This window comes from Drosophila suzukii, chromosome 3 (genome assembly GCF_043229965.1).
Source record: "Drosophila suzukii chromosome 3, CBGP_Dsuzu_IsoJpt1.0, whole genome shotgun sequence".
Classification (NCBI taxonomy): domain Eukaryota; kingdom Metazoa; phylum Arthropoda; class Insecta; order Diptera; family Drosophilidae; genus Drosophila; species Drosophila suzukii.
Genome location: NC_092082.1, coordinates 62,208,230 through 62,229,679, shown reverse-complemented (window position 1 = coordinate 62,229,679; position 21,450 = coordinate 62,208,230). Strand labels below are relative to the sequence as shown.

At 41.2% G+C, this 21,450-nt stretch overlaps 2 protein-coding genes across 3 annotated transcripts; both read left to right on the top strand.

Moving 5' to 3' along the window:
- The first annotated feature begins 5,199 nt into the window (after positions 1-5,199).
- On the top strand, positions 5,200-17,760 carry Nep2 (Neprilysin 2). Of its 2 annotated transcripts, XM_070995588.1 has the most exons (10): positions 5,200-5,521; positions 12,704-13,209; positions 13,331-13,545; positions 13,614-13,790; positions 13,848-14,224; positions 14,352-14,384; positions 15,264-15,673; positions 16,783-17,033; positions 17,089-17,275; positions 17,397-17,760. In XM_070995588.1, the coding sequence occupies exons 1-10, from the start codon at positions 5,505-5,507 to the stop codon at positions 17,546-17,548; spliced, it is 2,325 nt and encodes a 774-aa protein (XP_070851689.1). In that variant the 5' UTR covers positions 5,200-5,504; the 3' UTR covers positions 17,549-17,760. The 2 variants fall into 2 exon arrangements, with proteins under 2 accessions (XP_070851689.1, XP_036674935.2); XM_036819040.3 differs by lacking the exon at positions 14,352-14,384 and having other exon boundaries at positions 5,201-5,521.
- A 491-nt stretch (positions 17,761-18,251) lies between these two features.
- Positions 18,252-19,319, top strand: eIF3f1 (eukaryotic translation initiation factor 3 subunit f1). The gene has a single exon (XM_017079771.4). The coding sequence runs from the start codon at positions 18,351-18,353 to the stop codon at positions 19,191-19,193; it is 843 nt and encodes a 280-aa protein (XP_016935260.1). The 5' UTR covers positions 18,252-18,350; the 3' UTR covers positions 19,194-19,319.
- Positions 19,320-21,450: the final 2,131 nt, after the last annotated feature.

Sequence of the window (21,450 nt, the reverse complement as noted above, 5' to 3'; positions counted from 1 at the left end):
CATTTTTGTTTGCTTTGTTCGACGCTTCAATACTTGATTGCACAGCACTGGATGAGGTTGCCTTACATAGGAGAAATACATACATAGATAAATCGGATCCACCCAACCCCACAAACAGTCCTATTAACATTTTACAAGTTTTACAAGTTCATTGCTGCACAAGCTGACATTTCATCGAAGACGATAATTTGTGTTTCAATTTTTTTTTATTATTATTCAGTTTAAAATTTTAAACTTCGCCAAGTTTCGGTGTTCATACAATTTCTTTTTTATTTATTGCTCTTAGAGGACCAAGAGTCAATGTAAAATTACAAATCAAATTAAAGTTGAAACTTAATGGGTGACTCTGGATTTTAATCACTTTTATTGTGTAAACTATTTAAAGAACACGATCCCAATGAACCCGTTGAGAACTCTTAATGAATTTTACTTCCATTTATGACATTTACTGTACTTTAAGAACAAAATAAAATTGTTAATCACACTAGTGAGAAGTGAAGAAAAACAAGCGAGAATTGTATACAAATTTATACCCAGTCCATATAATCTGAAAATGCTACTTCATAATATATAACAGCATACATATATATTTTTCTAAAGTAGAACGAAAAGAAATACACTCAGACACAAAAACGCGCTTTTAAGAAGAGTTTTCTGGAGAAAGCCAAGAGGAAATATTGTAGTTTGACATTTGAAAACGAAAGTATAATATATCAATGCGCTGTAAAAACACATAAATAGTATTAAAGCATGGCAGCACATATGACTCACGATGTGCTGAGCATGTTGTACGTAAAAACGATTGATCGAGTTGCATTCAATAAATAAAGTATGTAATTGCAATAAATCCGAAATTGTTTATTTTAGGCAATTTAAAATGTTTACCTTTGGAAACAACATTTACAAAGACGTTAAATATTGCATGCTTTTAGGGATTTTTTGAAAACATTGCAACGTGGGGAATATGGCCACTTATATTGGCCAAAACCTTTTTTTCAAAGTCGTTAGAAATTGATTTTGTTAATCACAATGTATAAGGATATCATCGCTCTTAAATGTTACTAACAAAAAAGATTAATCAGCGAATCACTGTTATGTTATCGAGATGGCAGCGTGGGTAAATCGTATATTTTTCTCAATAGCTTAAATTGTCAAAAGGTGAAAGGTTAAGCAACGCAGTCCAATTTTGGAAATTCAGTCCAGTCAGTGGTTTGTAAATATTGTTTGAAAGCGTGTTATTGTATATGTGATTGTGGTTTTCGAATAATCTCTTAAAAGTTCTAACCTCAAAACCGTTTTCCTCCTCTGAAACTTTTCGTTTTGTGGATTTTTTAATTTTAATTCAACTTAGTTAGCAAAAAGAGCACTTTTGCGCACTTTCTACCTAAATACAAAAGGGAATCCATTATTTTTTGTTATTAAATATAAATTATTTAAAAATAATAATGAACATGACGTGTTTACTAAATTAACTTTGTTGTTTATTTAAGAAAACAGTTTGTAATTGTTGTTTTTAATGATTTTTTATTTATATGTCATAAAATAACTATTATTTTTCGACTTATATATAAAAATCAGAAAAAAAAAATCGAAAATATACAGGTTCTAAATATTTTAAGGTCATTTCGGAAATAGACCACTTTTAATTGATTATTGGTTTTTTTTCTCAGAATTAAAGTGCTCTAAGTTTGTGATTTATTGATGTTAAATTTGTTACCATGGTCAGTATTTGTTCCCCTTGTTCTGGAGAGTTCGCGGTATCGAATTTTTAAGAATTTATGGATGGTTTTAAACGGTTGCTCTGAAGAATTCGAGGTGGAGTTAAAGAATTTATGTACATCAGTGCAACATTACAAACATAAGTTCAAATTCCAGCAGTCGAAATTTTTATGCCATAGATATCCCGTTGGCAACTGATTTTTAAGACATATATTTTTTTTAATCATTAAATAACTATTATTTATTGATTATTTCAGTAAAAGTATTTAAAAAACAGTTATTATTTATGAAAGTAAATAATAGTTATTTTAAGTCTTATTGAAAAGTCAAAGTAGAATACAAGTCGAAACTGATATGTTCTGTTCTCGTCCAAACCTATCGGTTAACCTAAAAAAGTTTGCCACGCCACACATTATTGAAATCGCTTGCAGGTGGCGCTTCAGAATCTCGCTTTGCTGTTTGAATATCTCCATCTCCCGTTTGGTCCTTTTAGCTGATAGTTGAGGCGGCTTTAGCGTTAATCCACACAAAAAGGAGAACGAGAACATGGCAAATTTTTTTAATCCTTTAAATTTATTGATTGATCCGTCTTTAAGTTGTAAATAATGCCACAAAAAGTGGTCAAATTCTCAAAGTGCATTCGGTTCTCTTTCAACCATTTGGATAAAACATTTCATTTAAATCTTTAAAAATTTGTCTTAAAAGAAAATTTATTTAGTAGGTCGTATAATAAATTTCGTCACAAAAGTTGATATCAGAACTTTTTTATGTAAAACGTGCGATTGTGACTAATTTTTTTACCTCGTTGGGAAGTGGTTTTCTTTTGATATCAGAAGTTTTGGAAAAATCAATAATTTTCAGTGTGTAAGTTTTTAAATTAATATACCTGATAATTGATGTTTAGTATATCTGTATACAACAATAATTACATTGTGGTTTTAGACTAATCACGTTAGGAAGGCGTACGCAGTATTGTAAAATATCTTTTCATCGACATATAACACAAGTATGTATCTTAAGTAGTTACAGGCGATCGAAATTTAGATATTTATAGCTGTTTTCACGCCAAAAAAGAAATGTGCACTTGCTTAACATAATTTGTCTAAATACCATGGCTTAAAAATTGTTGCCAAGAGTTAAACAAATTTTTATTTAAGCCTACTTTTGTTTAAAAACGGTTCTAACGATCTCTGTTTAAACTTTAAACTCCTTCACATTTGACACATATATTGTTGTAAAAAGTCACGTTTGAAAGTCATTTATCAACAAAAATTGCCGCTCTTACCACTTCAGAACAACTAACGCTGTATTGAATTTCGTTTGTACTTATCCAAACTATTTTAAAGTCTTAGAAATATTTAAATGGCGTTAAACAGCTCAGTATAAGAAAATTCTATTCTACGACTTTTTAGAAAGTAGGACAATTATACTATATGATTGATGTTTAAATCAAAAACTTCTGATATCAAGTGACAACTTTTTAGAAAGTGCATTTATTTAGTCGAAAATACAAGCATTTTTCGACACAAAATTTGATATCAAAACTTTTGTATGTAAAGGTACCATCGCCACGACCTCTTGCCATGTAAAGAGGATTTTTTTTTTAATTAAGCCTAGTGCTCAAATCCCAAAACATTTAGGGTAGTCCCTAAACTGTTGGATTGCTGAATTGTTAAATTTTGGTCAGCTGTTTTTCAGCGGCTCCTTACAGACTAATATTCAGACATTGAATCGCTGAAAACCAGAGTTGTCACATTATTGGTCGTAAACTGGGTGCAGATCAAAAATGTTTACTGCCAATTTTACTAAAGCCGGGCAGTGCCTTTTACCGCTTTTCAACACCTGCCTATACGATCTTCCGTCTCTCCTTGGCACATCTCATGCCTGGAGAGAAAACTCAAAAAGCGAGCCTCGATCCCGCGCTTGTACTATTGCTTTTTAGCAATTTAGATTTTACATTAACGTTATCGGAATTAGGTGAATGAAATTGGTATTAAGCCAATTGGGGAGAGGGAGACAAAGAGGGCAAATAGTTTAAGTTAATCATTTCTCATTAGAACAAGTTAGCCATGCATTTTGCACTCTCTTGACGCTGGCAGCGCTTTTCGGTCTCATTTTCTGCTACAGTAGCAGATTGACCAATGTTTATGTTTCTGGCCAGGAACGAGAGGGCAACCAATAAAGTAGGCTAAAAATATTTATATAAATGAATGTTTGCTAAACATAAACAATCTTAAAGCGTATTGTGCATATTTAAATCTAATTGCTTGTATTGTTTATTTAATAAACATTGGGTACTAGCTTTGTTTGAAAATGTGATATTTGCGCGCCATTCAAATTGAGCTACACACATTTATACATATTACATTTGTACGTTATTTACTGGCTCTGACGTCATGGCTAACTTTTCACAAAATAGTCTGGTTTGCACGGGCTTTTACGTATAGATAGGTATTGACAAATGTAAACAATCGTTATTTCACCTGAAAAATCATAAACAAGAAACAGCGATTAGACTTTTAAACAATAAAAAAAACAATTCCAGGGCATTCCTGTTGGCGAGGCACCTAGTGGAAGGCGCCATCCAACGGGTGGCAGCAGTACTCCTGACCATTCAAATCTTTTTTGACTGATTAACTTAGTTATTAAAAACTATTGCGATAATACTTACTACAGATTGGTATAATAATTGGCATGTATGTAGAAATAAAACCAACTTTAATTTACACTGAAACAAAATGGGCGTTGCACCCCGCTGAACTTCAACTCTTTAGATTTCATAGGTTCCAATATTTCAGCGTTCATAATTGTGACAGCATCCCATTAAGCGGGCATAGGAAATAGCTCTGCTTATCCTCTGCCGGAATGTCTTTGTATTTCGTGCCGGCCGCTTCATAAGGTAGGGGATATATGTAACATGTATTTTATACCAACATTTTTGATTTCTACACAACACATTTTTGCATATCCCCACAACCAAATTCTGGATCCGCGAATACAGTCTTCTTTCTACCTGGTACTTACTTCCGAACGAACCTAATACGTAATATACCCTTTGCCACTACGAGCACCGGGTATAAAAGTAAACAAATCAGACAACTGCCTCAAATATTTTATTGCAACGCATCTTGAAAAGTCCGATTCGAAGTGCAGGTAGCAGAGTATCCGAAATTCGGCAATGTTTACTTTCGTTTTTATTTAGGAGTGCGGTGGAGCGACGGAGCGCTCAGTCGAGCGCTGTGGTGAATTTCTCTTTCGGAGAGCAGAGAGCAGATCTTGCATCTCCCTTTTTTACCGACGCTTACGCTGAGGCTGTCTCCCTTTTTTACCGACAGCTTACGGTGGCTTACGTTGGCTGACGCTTACGTTGTTTGAGTGTTGTTGTAAGTTGTTCGCTGCCGAGTTAAGTTCACCGCGGTTCCAGCTCGCTCTTATCTCCGGAGTAGCCAACGGTTTGTGGCAGTTTGTTTTTGAATTTCTGTGCGGCCGGAGCTGGAGCGCTGTGTAAATTAGTTGCTTGCTAAACAGTTGAACAAACCAAAGACAACAAACCATAAAAATCCCAATGAAAGAGTGCCCAGTTCTGTAATCTTTCGACAGTGTTTGATTTGGGTCTTGAGTTTGCGTCGAGTGTTTACTAAATGCAATTATTCTCTTTAACAGCTTAGCAACCTCTCGTTAACTATAAAAATCCGAAATCAGAAAAGACGCAGACTTGCCGCGCAGTAAAACCCGATTGCAGTAAACCCTATTGCACCCACAAAAACCGAACCGAAGCGCCCGACATGCAGACAGTCATAAAGTAAGTACGGCAACCCCTCGAAATATTTCGATTCCTGCTTTTCCTGAACACTCGATCCCCAACCCAAGTGGAATTGCACAGGCGGTTTCACTATCCGTCCTACCACTCGGTTTCAGCCACAAATCCGAGCTGGTTATGTGTAAAAAGAAAGCTGCGCATGATGATTATTGAAAACACGTTTCGGGGTCTTCAGCTTATCATTGGAACCTGGTCCACCAAATCGGACAGGCAGAAAGAAACTTTGAAATCAAAGGGCAGCGTCTTAGATTTGGCCTTTTTGCTGGATCGAAAAGTGCCCATGAATATTCAGTTTGAAGAATACATGAGTTTCAAAATGACAATGTTGTTGTCTGTGGAGTGGCAATGACAAACACAAAACTACATTCAGCTCCCGGCAAATCTTCGGCTGCCTTCGCCTGACATCTTTGGGTGCATCGATGGATATGTGAAAACGAGTTTCAGGTGGGGTTCACTTTTGAGTGGGATCGGTGTTAATCGAGTTCAGTCAACCAAGTCTTTGAAAGCTCCGATTCGAGCCTGAGAGACTAATTAGTGGGGAACGCGCTTTAATTTACGATTTCTAACAACGGATTTGCAATGACACTTTTAATGATCGATTGTGCGTGTCCCTGCAAATGAATGCAATCGCATGATCGTTTCAATTTGTGGGATGGACCCGAGAAAACTTTCATCGTGTTTCCTATTTTATTATTGCTGTGGTATGCCCCGTCATTAGGTGTTTTGCACAGGGACGCGTAGCCGGAAATATTTAAGGTACCTACATGTCTAAGTACCGGTTCCCACTGCCCACAGCTCATTGTTCTTTGGAGATGGAAACTTATTGTATAATGCTAGCAATTGTTATGAGGTTACCCTAAAAGTTAAACTATTGTTTTGCCAATGGCACTGAGTTTGTTCAATTTCTGTGCTTCAGACGCAAACAGAAATATTTGCCAAAGATAAGAGATTCTACAAATCTCAGGATTGACTCAGCCCTGCTGGCATTGTTTACAAGTTAATTAAAATGTTTGCTCTCGGCCAAAATCTTGGGATTATCGAAAGCGATAAACACACCGATTCAACGTATCAGCTGTATACATTTGGGGCCGATCACGTTTCTCCTCATATTTAGAGGGTAAACAAAAACTTATTTCTCTTTATTATTTTTATTCGATTGAGGTGTAGTCAAATAAACTTTGTTTATGCGAATTTTGTGGGTCAGCATTGCGTAACCCCAGTTGTTGCCCTTTCTTTTAATGTTTCGTGGCCTGACCAGACGTATATGAATATCTTTCCCAGTCCTATAACTAATGTGGCTTCGAATTTGGGCAAAACAACAATAAAATGTCTTGTATCCCCAAAACAAGGAGGAATACAAAACAAAGTCACACCTTTGATGGAAACAGCTATCCGGTTTTTCTATTTGACTAATAGCGAATACCTTTATTTTGTCATAGTTTCATATGGTTTTTGGGGCAGACTCTCGAATCGAACGAGAACGAAGCGCTTTCGAAGTATGAATAGTTGATTCTCCAGTTGGGCTCGGCCTGAAGTTTTTATGGCTGGCCAGCTATTTGCTCAAATTGCATAATTAAATGCACGCAGACCTTAGTGCAACTCCAATTATGGTCAGCACAGTTTTCTTGGCCATGCGGTTGCGTTTTCTTGGCTTTTCGTTTTCGTTTTCCATGCACCGCTGAAGGTAACTTCTGCGGCTTGCAGATACCCCCGCCCCTCCGGCTTCAACTGACCTTTCCCCTCTCTTGTTGCCAAGAAAACTCGTAGGTTGCGCAAAAGATAAATCCCGCGATCATACCATCGAGCTGTTTCTGGGAACAAAATCACCGGAGTTTGGGCTTCACGCGCTTCACTTGGATTCTAAACACGATTGGTAACCACTTTCTCTCTGATTGGGTTTCGATTGGCCACTCATCCAAATCTTTTGGAGAAAGCGGGAGCGATATCGCAGGTTTGTTCTAATTTTCGAGAGTCGAATTCTCGTTAGAAGCAGACCACCTAACCTCGACTTTAAACTTTGAAGATATTTAATGGTAAATTATGTTACAGACTCTATACTTTCATATAAGTTATTTATTAGTTATTTAAAAAGAAGTGACATTTTGGTTTTTGTTGTTTTGCGTTCGCTCTTCGAAATATCTTCCAGATTCTATCAGAAACATAGAATTTAAAACGAAAATCTTGGGATCCTTTGAAGAGCAAGCTCAATCCCTTATAGAAAGGTTCACTCTGACTTATTTCAACCCTCAAAACTTGTTTCTTCGGTGCGATCCCACACGTTTTGGCAATAAACTTATCCTGATCTCTTCCGCAATTCCATTCTTGAAACAAACTCGGAGTCATAATATTTGACAGTTGTTTCTTAGTCAACCCCAGTAATTTATCGTTCGAGTGGGAGTGCCTGGCCTGCTATCGGAGTAACTCTTTTGGCTTCCTCATGAAGGGCACGTGAGTCTTAAAAACCAGGCCAACGGCAGCAGTAATTCAGGTAAGAGTTCTGGGCAATTCGGGAAGATTTTGGAGCGTGTAGCTCACGTAATAGTCCGGTATTTTATTCGCATTTCTTCCTTTCGCGTTCTCGTTCTTTGGGCTTTGATTGCTGTAAGCGGCTTATTACTCATTTGGCACATAATAAAATCAAAATAATTTGCGAACTTGTCAGGCTGATGATTGATCGTCGCAACTCAGAAGTACTTTGAGTTCTTAAGGAAATTGGTCGTAATTGTTCGTTGGCTTTGGGGGGTTAACGAAACCTGGGAACGTGCTGCAAGTCAGGTAGTAATGAGGAGTTCGCTGCCACATAATACATAATACAGTTAATATTATCGAGCTGCTGGTATTTATTTCTTTGCGTATTTGCATTAAAATGAGTTTAATTTCGTTATTGATAAGTCAATACTTGAGGTCGAATTGCGAGTTTATAATTTCGCCGACAGTCGTAACGCTTAATGCATATTAATAAATGAACTTGGGCCCATTGTCGATATCAGTTGCCAATACAATTTTGTTTTGTGAAAATTTCCATTTTGCTTGGCATGCAAGGCGCCATTTCCATTGGCAATGTTGGCGACACCCTTGCGACATCTGGCAACCACGGCCTTGCCAGTGTATACACACGGCCAATTGAATCACCTGCCCTCCAGTGTAACCCCATCTCTCCTTGCGTTCCTGCTCCATTCAGCGGGCATCCCCTCCTGCGATTTGTTTGCTTTGGCTGTGGCGCCTAGCGTTTTTCCGCTTTTCCGCTTTCCTTCCTGCCCGCAGCCCCATTAAAGGTAGAAAATTAAGTGGCACGGCACTGGGCAAATTGCATTGTCGCGGGCTTCTTCCTGCTGCAAATTGCCCTCTTCCTGCTAATAAGTGGATTTCAAAGGTTTGTCGTCGCAGGCTGCAGCTGTTGCTCCGGGACTGTCGCCTTGGCCAAGATCCATCGCCGTGCCGCAACAAATCCACTTAGGCCAGCCAAGTTCAAGCCCACCAGATAATGCGATTATTGAAATTTATTGGCGCTTTGCCACTGCACTGTAATTAATTAATTCCCTGAAACATACTAAAACGTCTTAAAAAGAGTGACTGTGTATGCAGCCCAACTAGTTAATTTTTTAAACTTTAGTATATGCGATTTCATCATCAAAATTCAAACCCACATGCAAATATATTGGATTGGTTCGGCCTTTCTATTTATTATGTTTACCGATCACTTGCGTCGATCAGACCTGATTTAAGATCTGATTACAGCAGTGAGGCAAAAGTGTTCTCGGCCGAGATCCACTTACCAAATGTATCTCAGTTGCAGTCCGTGACCCCTTAATGAGCGCGCTGAAAGGCGGACAGTGGGGCTCAGTTATGAGGAATCGCACAGCTCGGACTGCTCGAAATTTTCGTTGGGCAATTAAAAGCGCGCAGCAGCAATTCGGGCAAGTAACGCCTGAATCTTAGTCGTCATCGCCATCGCCATCGCATCTCTCGCTCAACGAAATTAAAATGTATTAGGTAATTGTGTCTGTGGCACAAATTAACACTTGAAAGGCAATTTGTCGTAGCACTTTGTTTGGGCATTACGAAAAACCCAGCAAAAGCTACGATTGCCTACTGCGAGCATGAGGCAACCAGTTGCACGTGTCGCCGTGAGGAATCTGCAAACTGATCGAACACTTTAAACTTTGGGCAGCAGTACCACCAAGTATGATGCATCCTAGTCCACCTGGGGGGAAAAACTAGTCACCCCGAATCATTACTCATCGAGCAGCAGTTTTCCGAGGTGATAAAACCGAATTCGCCCCTCGAAGAACCACTGTTTACATTAGTTATTTAGAGAAGTAGTCCAAGTATTGAAAGTGGTTAAATCCATTAAAGACAGTACAAAACAGGCAATCCATTACAAGATAATGGACATTCCCACAACCAAACAATTATTTCTTCATTTCTGAAATGCCTGCCTTTTGTGCGAGGACAGTTGTAAACCATCTGTGGAAAGTAACGAGTTACACATGCCCGGACTCATAACCAATTTGCGTTTTTGGGTGGGGAAGGAGGTAATGCTACTTTAAGTAGGTGGCTGTCAATCAAGGCTTGACATCTTAATAAAACAACAGCAACGGACACCGAAACTATCAAAAACATATTAAGAGCCAGGCAATAAAATGCGAAACGCAAAAGTTGCCAAACGCCACTCACAGCCCAGGTGCTCCGCACACATGTGCGGGTTCACGTGTGCATATGGGGCCAGTATGCTGCTTCTATTTGTTTTTCCAGGGAGGCGGTGACGTATGGGCGCCACGTCAATGGCAGAGGCACGCCGCCTGCACTTGACACATTTATTGGGCAACGCAGTCCGCAGACAAAAGCGGGGCTTCAAACTGGCCGCCCTATTGACACGGCCCAGTGCCATCCCCCTCCTTCCGACCACCAAACCACCCGGCCTTACATAATGTTGGTAACACTTGTGTATTCACAGCCGAGAGAGACTCATACCCCCATAATCCGAATCGGAATAGAAATCGGAACCCATGGGCAGGGGTGGCAGCGCGTCAGAAGGGGCGGGATCTCGCGGATCTCCGGGACTCCGAGGGTCGTGATCTCCGCCCGCGATAAAACGGGCTAAGGAGAGGCACGATCCGTCCCAGACTCACTTAATTGGCTAGGATTGTGCTGAGCAACGATCAGTAGTCATAGCTCATATTTGGCAGCTCAGAGATTGCGGGGTTTATGCAACAGCTGAAAACTTACAAGCTTACTAATTAGTACGCTGCATTCAATCAAGTTAATTCGTGTTTACTCCCACGTCAAGAGTAACAGATAGGGCATCTCCTCTCCTAGTTCTGTTTTTGTTATTTATTTTGGCATCTCAGAACTATAGTTTAGCATGAAAAGCATTGCCTTTAAGCTTTTTGATGAATTGCTCAAAGTTCCCTAAGGTTATTCCTCAGTTAAAGGTGTGAATGATGTGAAAAAGGTCGGAAATGCCAGTACTGCTATAATAATATACATTTTTAGTTAACAACAACTTGACTTCCGGCCGTCGAAATTCCTTCCAACAGAACAATATTTGAATGACCAAGGAATCGTTGACATGTTCATTTTGTGTTTATCTCATGTGTGTGCTAGGAAATCCAGAACACTGCACTTCGATTGAGGCCGATTTGAAGTGTCGTTCAACTCTGTAAACTCCGTGTCATTCCATGCAATAAATCGCTGGCCAAAAAATGGTTAAATCACTTACGGAACTGGTTTGCCGATCGACTTTACTTTATCTTACGAAATGCCGAAATTCTTGACAGTATTTGCTGGTGTGCAATTGATTTAGCAATACTCGGTAATACACTTCAGGTCTAAAATAAGAACTCTGAAAAAATAAGGGGTGCCATTTTTAAAATGCTTAGAAAAAAACAATGCTTGAAGATGGGTCATATCCGCTGAGCAAAGTGCGCGTCCAAATAAATATGAATTATTTCAAGAATCCCTAGAACACGGATATTAATCATGACCTGTCTAGTCATTTAAGTTTTTGGTGCTTGCGATTTTGTGTCATTAGCATTAGGGAAAAGTTCAGCTACATTAAACCGGATGATTGATTTAAAGCTGGTGACTCGCATTTGCCGGGATGAACATTTATCTACGGCCTCCGTGTGAAATCCGTGGATCTGCTCGCCGGAATGACCTTTTCCCTAACCGGCCGCAAACAGCCCGTGACTTGATCGCCCATTAAACGCATCTTTCCCCTGATCCGGCGTAATAACTTTTTGGTGTTATTGTGTTACCACTTTCAACAATAATTGAAGCGTGCAAAAATCCATCACTGTTCGTGAATCTATTTTCGTTTCGCTGCCGCTTGTTGGATTTCGCTGAGATACACTCAAACCCTGACCACGGAAATGGGTGGGCATCAAAAAGCGTTCTGCTCGATGTTGGCGTGTGTGCGGAACCCTCCCAAAACACACCAAACACAAGTACCCCAATGTCGTAACGAGTTCGACGGCCAAAATGACTTTTCGAATTTAACCAGTTGAACAGCGGAGTAACAACAATAATTATGGCTATAAACTGCCAAATCAACTGCCCCTGGGGCAAGAGGGGAATTCGGAAGTTGGCCAACAATTACATACACCATGCAGCAGGTTTAGGGTCTAAGCAATGCCGTGGAACAAGAAGGGTATCTTCGGTTTTTAATCTTCACAATACAATCGCGGATTGACGGTGTTTAAATGTTAATTCACACACAACATTTCAATTATTGTTAGACAAATTTATGTAATATCAATCACTTGAAGGCCAATTAAAATAAACGGGAATATTTTTAATGACTGGGAATTGTATACCCTTACTTTCATGATGATCACTTTATTGAAAATAACGTTTTTTGAATCAAATATAAATTTTGTTAAGGTGGTAGAAATCCCCCTTAATATACTAGTTTTAGAGTTTCAGATCTTATTTTTGGACCATTAAAGGCATTCCATTTTGGGGTGGTTTTTATTTTAGCGTTTCATAGAGAAATAGAGTTTTAACTTATCTTGAAACCAAACCTTGCAATGTAGTGTGGATATAAAATGTGCAGTGAAACGGAAAGCTGCGGTGAAACTGAGCAGAGTAGTAACTCTTTCCTATAACTTGTATCACTCGATTTAATCCCTACTAACCGATACTCATTCATTAATTCTACAGGCACCCCAACTGGTGGCGCTGTCGCACCAAGTTGGAACGAGGTCTGCTGGTGGTCAGCGTAGTCCTCTTCGTTGCCACCGCCGTCGGGTTCGGACTGTGGACCTATGCCCTCCAGGTGGCCAGTCCCCCCGAGAATCCCCAGGCCACTGCCCTGCACGGGGACAGCACCACCATCAACAAGGTGCCCGTGAGCACTGCCTCGAAGGGCAAGGCGGGCGACTCCAGCGACGTGTGCCTCACCCAGGAGTGCATCCACACGGCGTCCACCGTGCTGCGGAAGATGCGGCCCGAGGTGGAGCCGTGCGACAACTTCTACGAGTTCGCCTGCGGCACCTACCTCGAGGAGGAGAACATCCCCGACGACAAGGTCTCTATCAGCACCTTCTCGGTGATCTCCGACAAGCTGCAGGAGCAGCTCAAGGACATCATCACCGCGGAGCGCCCCGAGTCGGAGCCGAAGCACTTCCGACTGCCCAACCTGCTCTACAAGGCCTGCATGAACAAGAGTGAGTGATGCAATTGGTAGTACTCCCAGATATGCTCCACTACCATCGACTCATTTAGTCAATGGCAGTTCTTAAGAAATCTGATTGAGTCACTTTGGTAATCGACTATTTTCCCATCCAGCTCTCATCGAAACCCTTGGCGCTGAGCCCATAACTCGCGTGGCCGAAAAGTTGGGCGGCTGGCCGCTGATCAAGGGGGATTCCTGGAACGCAGACGACAGCTGGACGTGGCAGGAGCAGGTCAAGAAGTTCCGCTCCGCCGGATTCAGCATGGACTACATCATCGACTTCTCCATTGGAGTGGACCTGCAGAACAGCACCAAACGTCTTATAGATGTGAGTACTCAAGGCTTCTTACTTACACTAGGTGTGAGTCCTTTACAACGTATCTCCCCAAATTTCAGCTGGACCAGTCGTCTCTGGCCCTCAGCCGCGAGTACTTGGTGAAGGGCTTCAATGAGACCCTGGTGTCGGCCTACTACGACTATATGGTGGACATTTCCGTGCTGTTCGGGGCCAACAAGGAACTGGCCAAGACGGAGCTGCTCAAGTCGCTGGAGTTTGAGATCGCCCTGGCCAATGTGGGTAGCTGATGATGAGGATAATGACCACGTTTAATCCGCAATCTTCTACCTCAGATCTCCTGGCCCAACGAGAAGCGGCGCAACTCCTCGGAGCTGTACAACCTGAGGACTCCCGCGCAGTTGCAGGCCGCCTACCCCTACGTGCAGTGGGTGGACTACATGAACGCCCTGCTGCCGGAGGGACTGAGTGTGGCCGAGGACGAGATGATCAACCTGTCGGTGCCCAGTTTCTTCGAGGACCTCGGCAAGCTGCTGGCCAAGACGCCGAAGCGCGTCATCGCCAACTACATGTTCTGGCGCATCCACGGGTTCTCGGTGGGATTCCTGACCGAGGAGTTCCGCAAGCGGCAGCTGCAGTACGCCACCGCCCTCTCCGGTCGCCAGGAGCAGGAGGCCCGCTGGAAGGAGTGCGTCGACATCGCCACCGGCAGGTTAGTGGGGGTCACCACCGCCCCGCCCCAGGGTCAAGGTCATTGGGGGTTGCCTGTATCCCGAATTTCGTGTCACGTATCTCTGCCCTGTTTCTGTATCTTCTTTTGATTTCTTTGTGATTTGCAGCATGGATGAGGTATCCGAAGAAGATTTCGATAGGTACTTATTTAGAGAAATGCATTATACGTTGTCTTGAAAAAAGAGCAATTAACACAGCACACAAAAAACACCCACATACAGTAGAAGACACACTAAACGAAACACACGCATGCTAAAAAACCGAGTTATCATATAATTTAAATCGATTTAAAACTGGTAATACCCATGGGCACTCAAGTAGTTGGATAAAAATCATAAGCCCTTAACAATTTACAAGTTACTTTCACCGTTCTGCACTTTTCTGGGCACCATAAATATTCCGCGCCACTTTTGGTCCCAGTAGGTTTAATTTTCCCCGAGTTCTTAAATTTGTCCATAATAAATTCTACTATTTCTCTGCGGTATATATTTGTGCTAGTAATTTTGAATGAAACCGTTTGCTTATAAGCAAGGATTCCGACTCCAAAACATGTTCCGAACACTCTTGTTTGGACTTTCTTAAATACCTGTATCTGATAGTCGGGGAAGTCGACTTAATCACCATCTTCAGCGAATCAGTCATAATATTTTTTGTAAAAAACTGATAATCATAAAAGGAAAGCATTTTTAGGCTAAGTGGTAGGTTTTTGGTAAGAGGTCATTACCATTTCCTTGTGATAATGGTGGACATTGGTAATCATCATTCGATAAGTGATCATCATTGCGAAAGTGCACTTTGATCGAGCCCTAAACTTTGTTTAATCGCACCATCCTATCAAATCAGATCCCAATCTTCTGTCCTAATGCGCATGTTCATTTTGTGTTTCACTTTCACGCCAACTCTTCAACCCACCATTTTAATAACTGCACACCTCAACAATCTCCAACAACCGACATCACATTGAATCGAATCCGCCACTACGCGCCATCTAATCAACCGGTTATCAAATCGACTCCCAGCCTCGGCATATCCGTGGGATCGCTCTACGTCCGCAAGCACTTCCACAAGGACTCGAAGGCCAACGCCCTGGAGATGGTCAACGACATCCGCAGCGTCTTCAACGATATCTTGGACGAGGTCAACTGGATGGACGCCAAGACGAAGAAGGAGGCCAAGGAGAAGCTGCACAGCATGGCCACCCACATCGGGTACCCGGACGAGATGCTCGACAACGAGAAGCTGGCCGCGTACTACGCCAAGCTGGACATCGATCCCGCCAAGTACTTCGAGTCCTTCCTGGGCATGAACATCTTCGGCACGGACTACTCCTTCAACAAGCTGCGCCTGCCGGTCAACAAGACGGACTGGGTTCGCCACGCTCGTCCGGCGATCGTAAACGCCTTCTACTCCTCCCTGGAAAACAGTATTCGTAAGTCCAACTCGATAATCGGGTCTTTCCCAATATTAGTTTTTGCCAGAAAGTATTTTATATGTGTTGCTCCAACTTCCGGTTCCAAACAATCGGGAAACCTTTTGCACATCTTCAAAATAGTTTTCGAGTTCACTTAGCTGCGGAATTGAACAGGGCTTAGAATATATCAAAAAACTAATTCAATTTTTATTAGATTTAGCCAATCGTTGGTGTTTTAATAATACTTCGCATAGAATTGGATCCGCTGCTGGTTCCGTACTTGCTGGTTATATCCGTTACTTGTAGAGTAAAAGGGTATATTGTATTCTGGAAAAGTATGTAACAGGTAGAAGGAAGCGTTTCCGACCCCATAAAATATATATTTTCTTGATCAGGATCAGCCGAGTCAATCTAGCCATGTCCGCCTGTCCGTGTAAAACTATAAGATTTAAGATTTTGATTTCTTAACTACGTACGCAGCGCAAGATTGTTCTGCGAACACCATAACGTCAATGCCTTTCGGCATAAATGTTGCCACGTATGTATGATTCCATGTTTTCATAAACTAAATTATAATATAAACAGTTTAGGAGTTATGGGGCATTTTAAATTATTTATTTTGGTACTGGTGGGACATATTGAATCTTAATGGGCAAATATGAAATGTTGGGTAAATATTTGGCTACTCTATCTGTTACGCTTTGGGCTGTGGGCAGATCCCCTTAATTATGGCTCTATCAAAATATTGATCTCTAGAGATATCAATTGGAGTATTAAATAAAAAACCCTAGACAAGGATTCTACTTAAATGTACCGCACCCTTTCAAAAATACTGTTTATTACCATTTACAACAACCAACCATTAAAGGTGGCACAGCTATTATTTTGACCGCAGCTGTATGTCTATGCTTATATGTATCTATTAAAAAATCCTAAAAATATTTGAAATTCGGGTATGGAAAGATAAAGAGTCGATTGTGTCAAATGTTTTGACTAACTAGCAGCCAGAAATTGCGGTACAAGATCCTTAAGCATTGGTAATTTTTTGTTATTACACTGTGTAATTAATGAACTTTCCGGCTACTGGCAATACCACCTATTGTAAATGGTGTACTCATTTTTTTTAGAATTCCCGGCCGGCATCCTGCAGGGACACTTCTTTAACGCCCAACGTCCCAAGTACATGAACTTTGGCGCTATCGGATACGTAATTGGCCACGAGATTACCCACGGCTTCGACGATCAGGGTCGCCAGTTTGATGTGAAGGGCAATCTGCGGGACTGGTGGCAGCCGGACACCCAGAAGGCCTACCTGGCCAAGGCGAAATGCATCATCGAGCAGTACGGCAACTACACCGAGAGGGCCACCGGTCTGAACGTAAGAGATCCTCCTCAAAAGAGCAGACAAGTTCTAAAGTTTCTTTCTTCCACAGTTGAATGGCATCAACACCCAGGGCGAGAACATCGCCGACAACGGTGGCGTCAAGGAGTCGTACATCGCCTACCGAAGATGGGTGGAGAAACACGGACCGGAGCCAAAGCTTCCCGGCTTGGACTACACCCCGGAGCAGATGTTTTGGGTGGCAGCCGGCCAGACCTGGTGTGCTAAATACCGTAAAGGTAAGAAAAACATGAGAAGTTATCAGTCAGTTATAAGAACCCTTATTTGGTAAATTGGTAATTTTTGAAGTGCCTTAATAGCTTATACCAAATTTTAATCGTATCTGTTCAATTCCATTAGAATCTCTCAAGATGCGTATTACTACCGGCGTGCACTCGCCATCCGAGTTCCGCGTCCTTGGATCGCTCAGCAATATGAAGGATTTCGCCAAGGACTTCCAGTGTCCGGAGGGTTCGCCCATGAATCCGGTTCAAAAATGCGAAGTGTGGTAGGACCTGTTCCGGCATTAATTGCGTGGTATCGCGTCCGCCTTGACGCGATAAGTAACCGTAATAAAGTGCATGGAATGCCAGCGATCAAGCCCAATTCTAGAAGGGCTAATCTCAAGTAGAAATACAAATACAATACCAAGCGTATTTATGCTAAGTGTGCATTATGTAAAAATCGTATTTAATAAAAAATTGTTTATATGTAAAGAACTAAACCTCTATAATTTTTTTTGATATAATTACCTTTGACCCTTCAACTGGTATCAACTTTTCAGACGAAAAACAATTTTACATTCGACTAAATAAAGACATTATATAAATACATAACAGTGATACGTTGTCAAGACCACAAATTTCCAAAATTTTGTTTATTGTAAAATATTTTTTTAAAATTTTTGTTATTTAAAACGTGAGTGGCAAACTAAGAACTTTTGTTGACGTCGGACTCAGAAATACGCCATCAAGTACTGGCTTAAGAAATGTACTACGTGGATCGGCCTTTCCAGCAAGAGATAACTCCTTTGTTTTTAAATTGGTTAACTAATAGTCGGGGCACAACCAAAAGCATCATAATAAATTTTAAAACTCGCGCCTATTCGATATACGAACACACCCAATTATGTCTTCACTCGATATATTAGTCCGTACGCTATCGATAACGCCCGTTCGATATGCAAGAAACTATCGCCCGCCACCCCCACTATCGATAGACCCCTTCTTGCATCCCTAAAACATTCGCGCAGCGTGGCTGAATAGAAATTTTTGCGGAAATTTCCCTTGCAGATCTTTGCCAGCAGGAATTACAATGTCGGCCCTCAACCTGACCGTTCGCGTGCACCCGGTGGTGCTCTTCCAGGTGGTGGACGCCTTCGAGCGGAGGAACGCGGACTCGCACCGCGTCATCGGCACGCTGCTCGGCTCCGTTGACAAGGGAGTGGTGGAGGTGACCAACTGCTTCTGTGTCCCGCACAAGGAACACGACGACCAGGTGGAGGCGGAACTGAGCTACGCCCTGGACATGTACGACCTCAACCGCAAGGTTAACTCCAACGAGAGCGTGGTGGGCTGGTGGGCCACCGGCAACGACGTGACCAACCACAGCTCGGTCATCCACGAGTACTACGCTCGCGAGTGCAACAACCCCGTGCATCTCACTGTGGACACTTCGCTCCAAGGTGGTCGCATGGGCCTGCGCGCCTACGTCTGCATACAGCTGGGAGTCCCTGGCGGCAAGAGCGGCTGCATGTTCACACCCATTCCCGTCGAGCTGACCAGCTACGAGCCGGAGACCTTCGGACTCAAGCTGCTGCAGAAGACCGTGGGAGTGTCACCCGCCCATCGGCCCAAGACGGTGCCGCCCATGCTGGACCTCGCCCAGATCTCTGAGGCTTCCACGAAGCTGCAGTCGCTGCTGGACCTGATCCTTAAGTACGTTGACGATGTGATCGCTCACAAGGTGACCCCCGACAACGCCGTCGGCCGCCAGCTGCTCGACCTCATCCACTCCGTGCCGCACATGACCCACGAGCAGTTTACACAGATGTTCAACGCTAACGTGCGCAACCTCCTGCTGGTCATCACGCTCTCCCAGCTTATCAAAACCCAGCTGCAGCTCAACGAGAAGCTCACCTTCCTGCCCACCGCCTAATAAAGCGGTCGATGGTGAAGTGGGGATATCTACTAACGTCAAAATTGTAAATGCAGATTGTATTGGATTGTGTTTTCTATCAAAGTGTCTGGGTAATAAAGTGCTCGGACTGCCAGAGAAATCAAATCACATGTGTATATACTAAAATGGTCCGTTTTTAATACTGTAGAAAAACGATGGGACTTTGCTGTTAAGGATTCCTGCAAAATCTTAAAAGCTCTGCCACATATATGTATGAGTAAATGTAGACCTGTTATTGAGCTAAATATCTAAAAACATTCTTTCCGAAACCACGGCGAACCTCAAGCTGCAAAAAATTATGCCATTATAATGCGATGTTACTTATATATACACATTTTTATACCCTTGCATGATTTCATTCAGAAGGCAACGTTTCCTACCCCATAAAGTTTATATATTCTTGATCAACATCACTAGACGAGTTTATCTAGCCATGTTCGTCTGTCAGTTTTTAAGCTATCGGGAAGTTACTTTCCCAAAAGTCTTATTTCTGTTGCAGGTAGTATAAATGTCGGAACGAGCCGGATCTGAAAACTATATCCTCAAGCTACCATAAGTATGATCAAAAAAATATTTAAAAAAAAAATTTATATATATAACTTCGGTGTTTTTTGACATATTTACTTTCTATAATATAATTCTTTTAATATTTTCGAATTTCGAATAAAATTTAAATAAAATCGGACGACTTCATCATATATCTGCCATAGGAAGGATCGGATAACTAATACACGGTAGTAAATTGAAATGGAACATACCCTTAACATTTTTGTGATTAGTTTTAAGTTTTTTAAAAATTGGAAAGCTCTGTAAATACAATGCATCCACGGGAACGACCTGCAAGGGTATAAAAAGCATGACGAAAATCGAACTGTTTTTCTTTACGTTAAAAATAAATCAACAGCACTGTGTTTATGGACTGTCTGGGGATTTTGGATGTTTAAAACAGTCTTGTAAAAACCTCAAAACGTTGTGCTGCTGTCCAATATTTGATTTGAAAGCCTCCTGCAACCAAATCCTAACTACGCCAGTGACTGTGTTACTTACCTGGAAGAATGATTAAAAATCGTATTTGGCCTTAAAGTTAAAACAAACAAGAGAGAACGCTATAGTCGAGTGCCTCGATTACCAGATACCCTATACTCAGCCAAGAAGAGCGCAAGAGCTGTTTGCATATGCAAGCAGTAAGCACACTTTTTTGCAAGGCACCACCTAGTGGCGATTACATTAGTAAGTCATAATTCGCTAATGAATGGTACGATTTGAACAATTTGTAGATGGGTACATGTATGGGTATGGATAAATAAAACAAAATCCCCTTTACATTTGTACAAACCCTTTTCAAATGTTGGCAACAGACAGATTTAAGCGTTTTGGGCGTTTGTGAGCGTTAGAGTGGGAGTGGCAAACTTTTTTAGGTCAATAGATAAGTACATGTCTCAATACAAATCTCTTTTACTTCACAACTAGCAGGATAATTAGACTTAATGATGTATTGGCTGTATTGATGATGGCTTCTTTGTCGGTCTGCCCTAAAGTATGCTTTTGAAAATAGAGTTTAAATGGAAATTTTACTGCGGGCGTTGAACTTAAAATGGGGGCTGTCTATAAGTATGCTATGAAAAAAGTTACCACTTTTCGGGATGAATCCTTTGTTATTATTTCGTTTTATCGGTTGGCTCAGTGTGGAGTTCAAATATATCTTGGGAATCACACGGATATTGAAAGATATAAATAACAATATAAATTTATAAGGTCTACTGAATGGATTGGAACGTGTATTTCTTTTCCTCTTTAAGTGCAAAAAGCGGGGTTTTTATCTTTGAAATACTTTATTTTAAAACTAAGCGAAATTTAAATGGATTCTTTGATGTATTTATACAGAAAATATAATCATATACCGATCAAGTTTAAAAGTTATTCATAAAAATCAAGAAGTGTATAGAATATACATACATGTTTTTGATTCGTATGCTTAATTACAATAAATAAGAATAACGACAATTAGATATAAATCATTCACGTTATATGCACATCTCATGTAGTATGTAGGTATATAATAATATGTACTTATGTTAGTGTGTTGCGTGTGGATGGGTATTTGTATATAGTTTTAGGTACATTGGATACGTCGTTAGGTATTTTATGTGGGCTGAGGCGTGTGGTGTAGATAGAACACAGAAACGTAAGATTTATCAGCAACCGAAAACTCGGACTCGAAAAGAGAAAACAATAG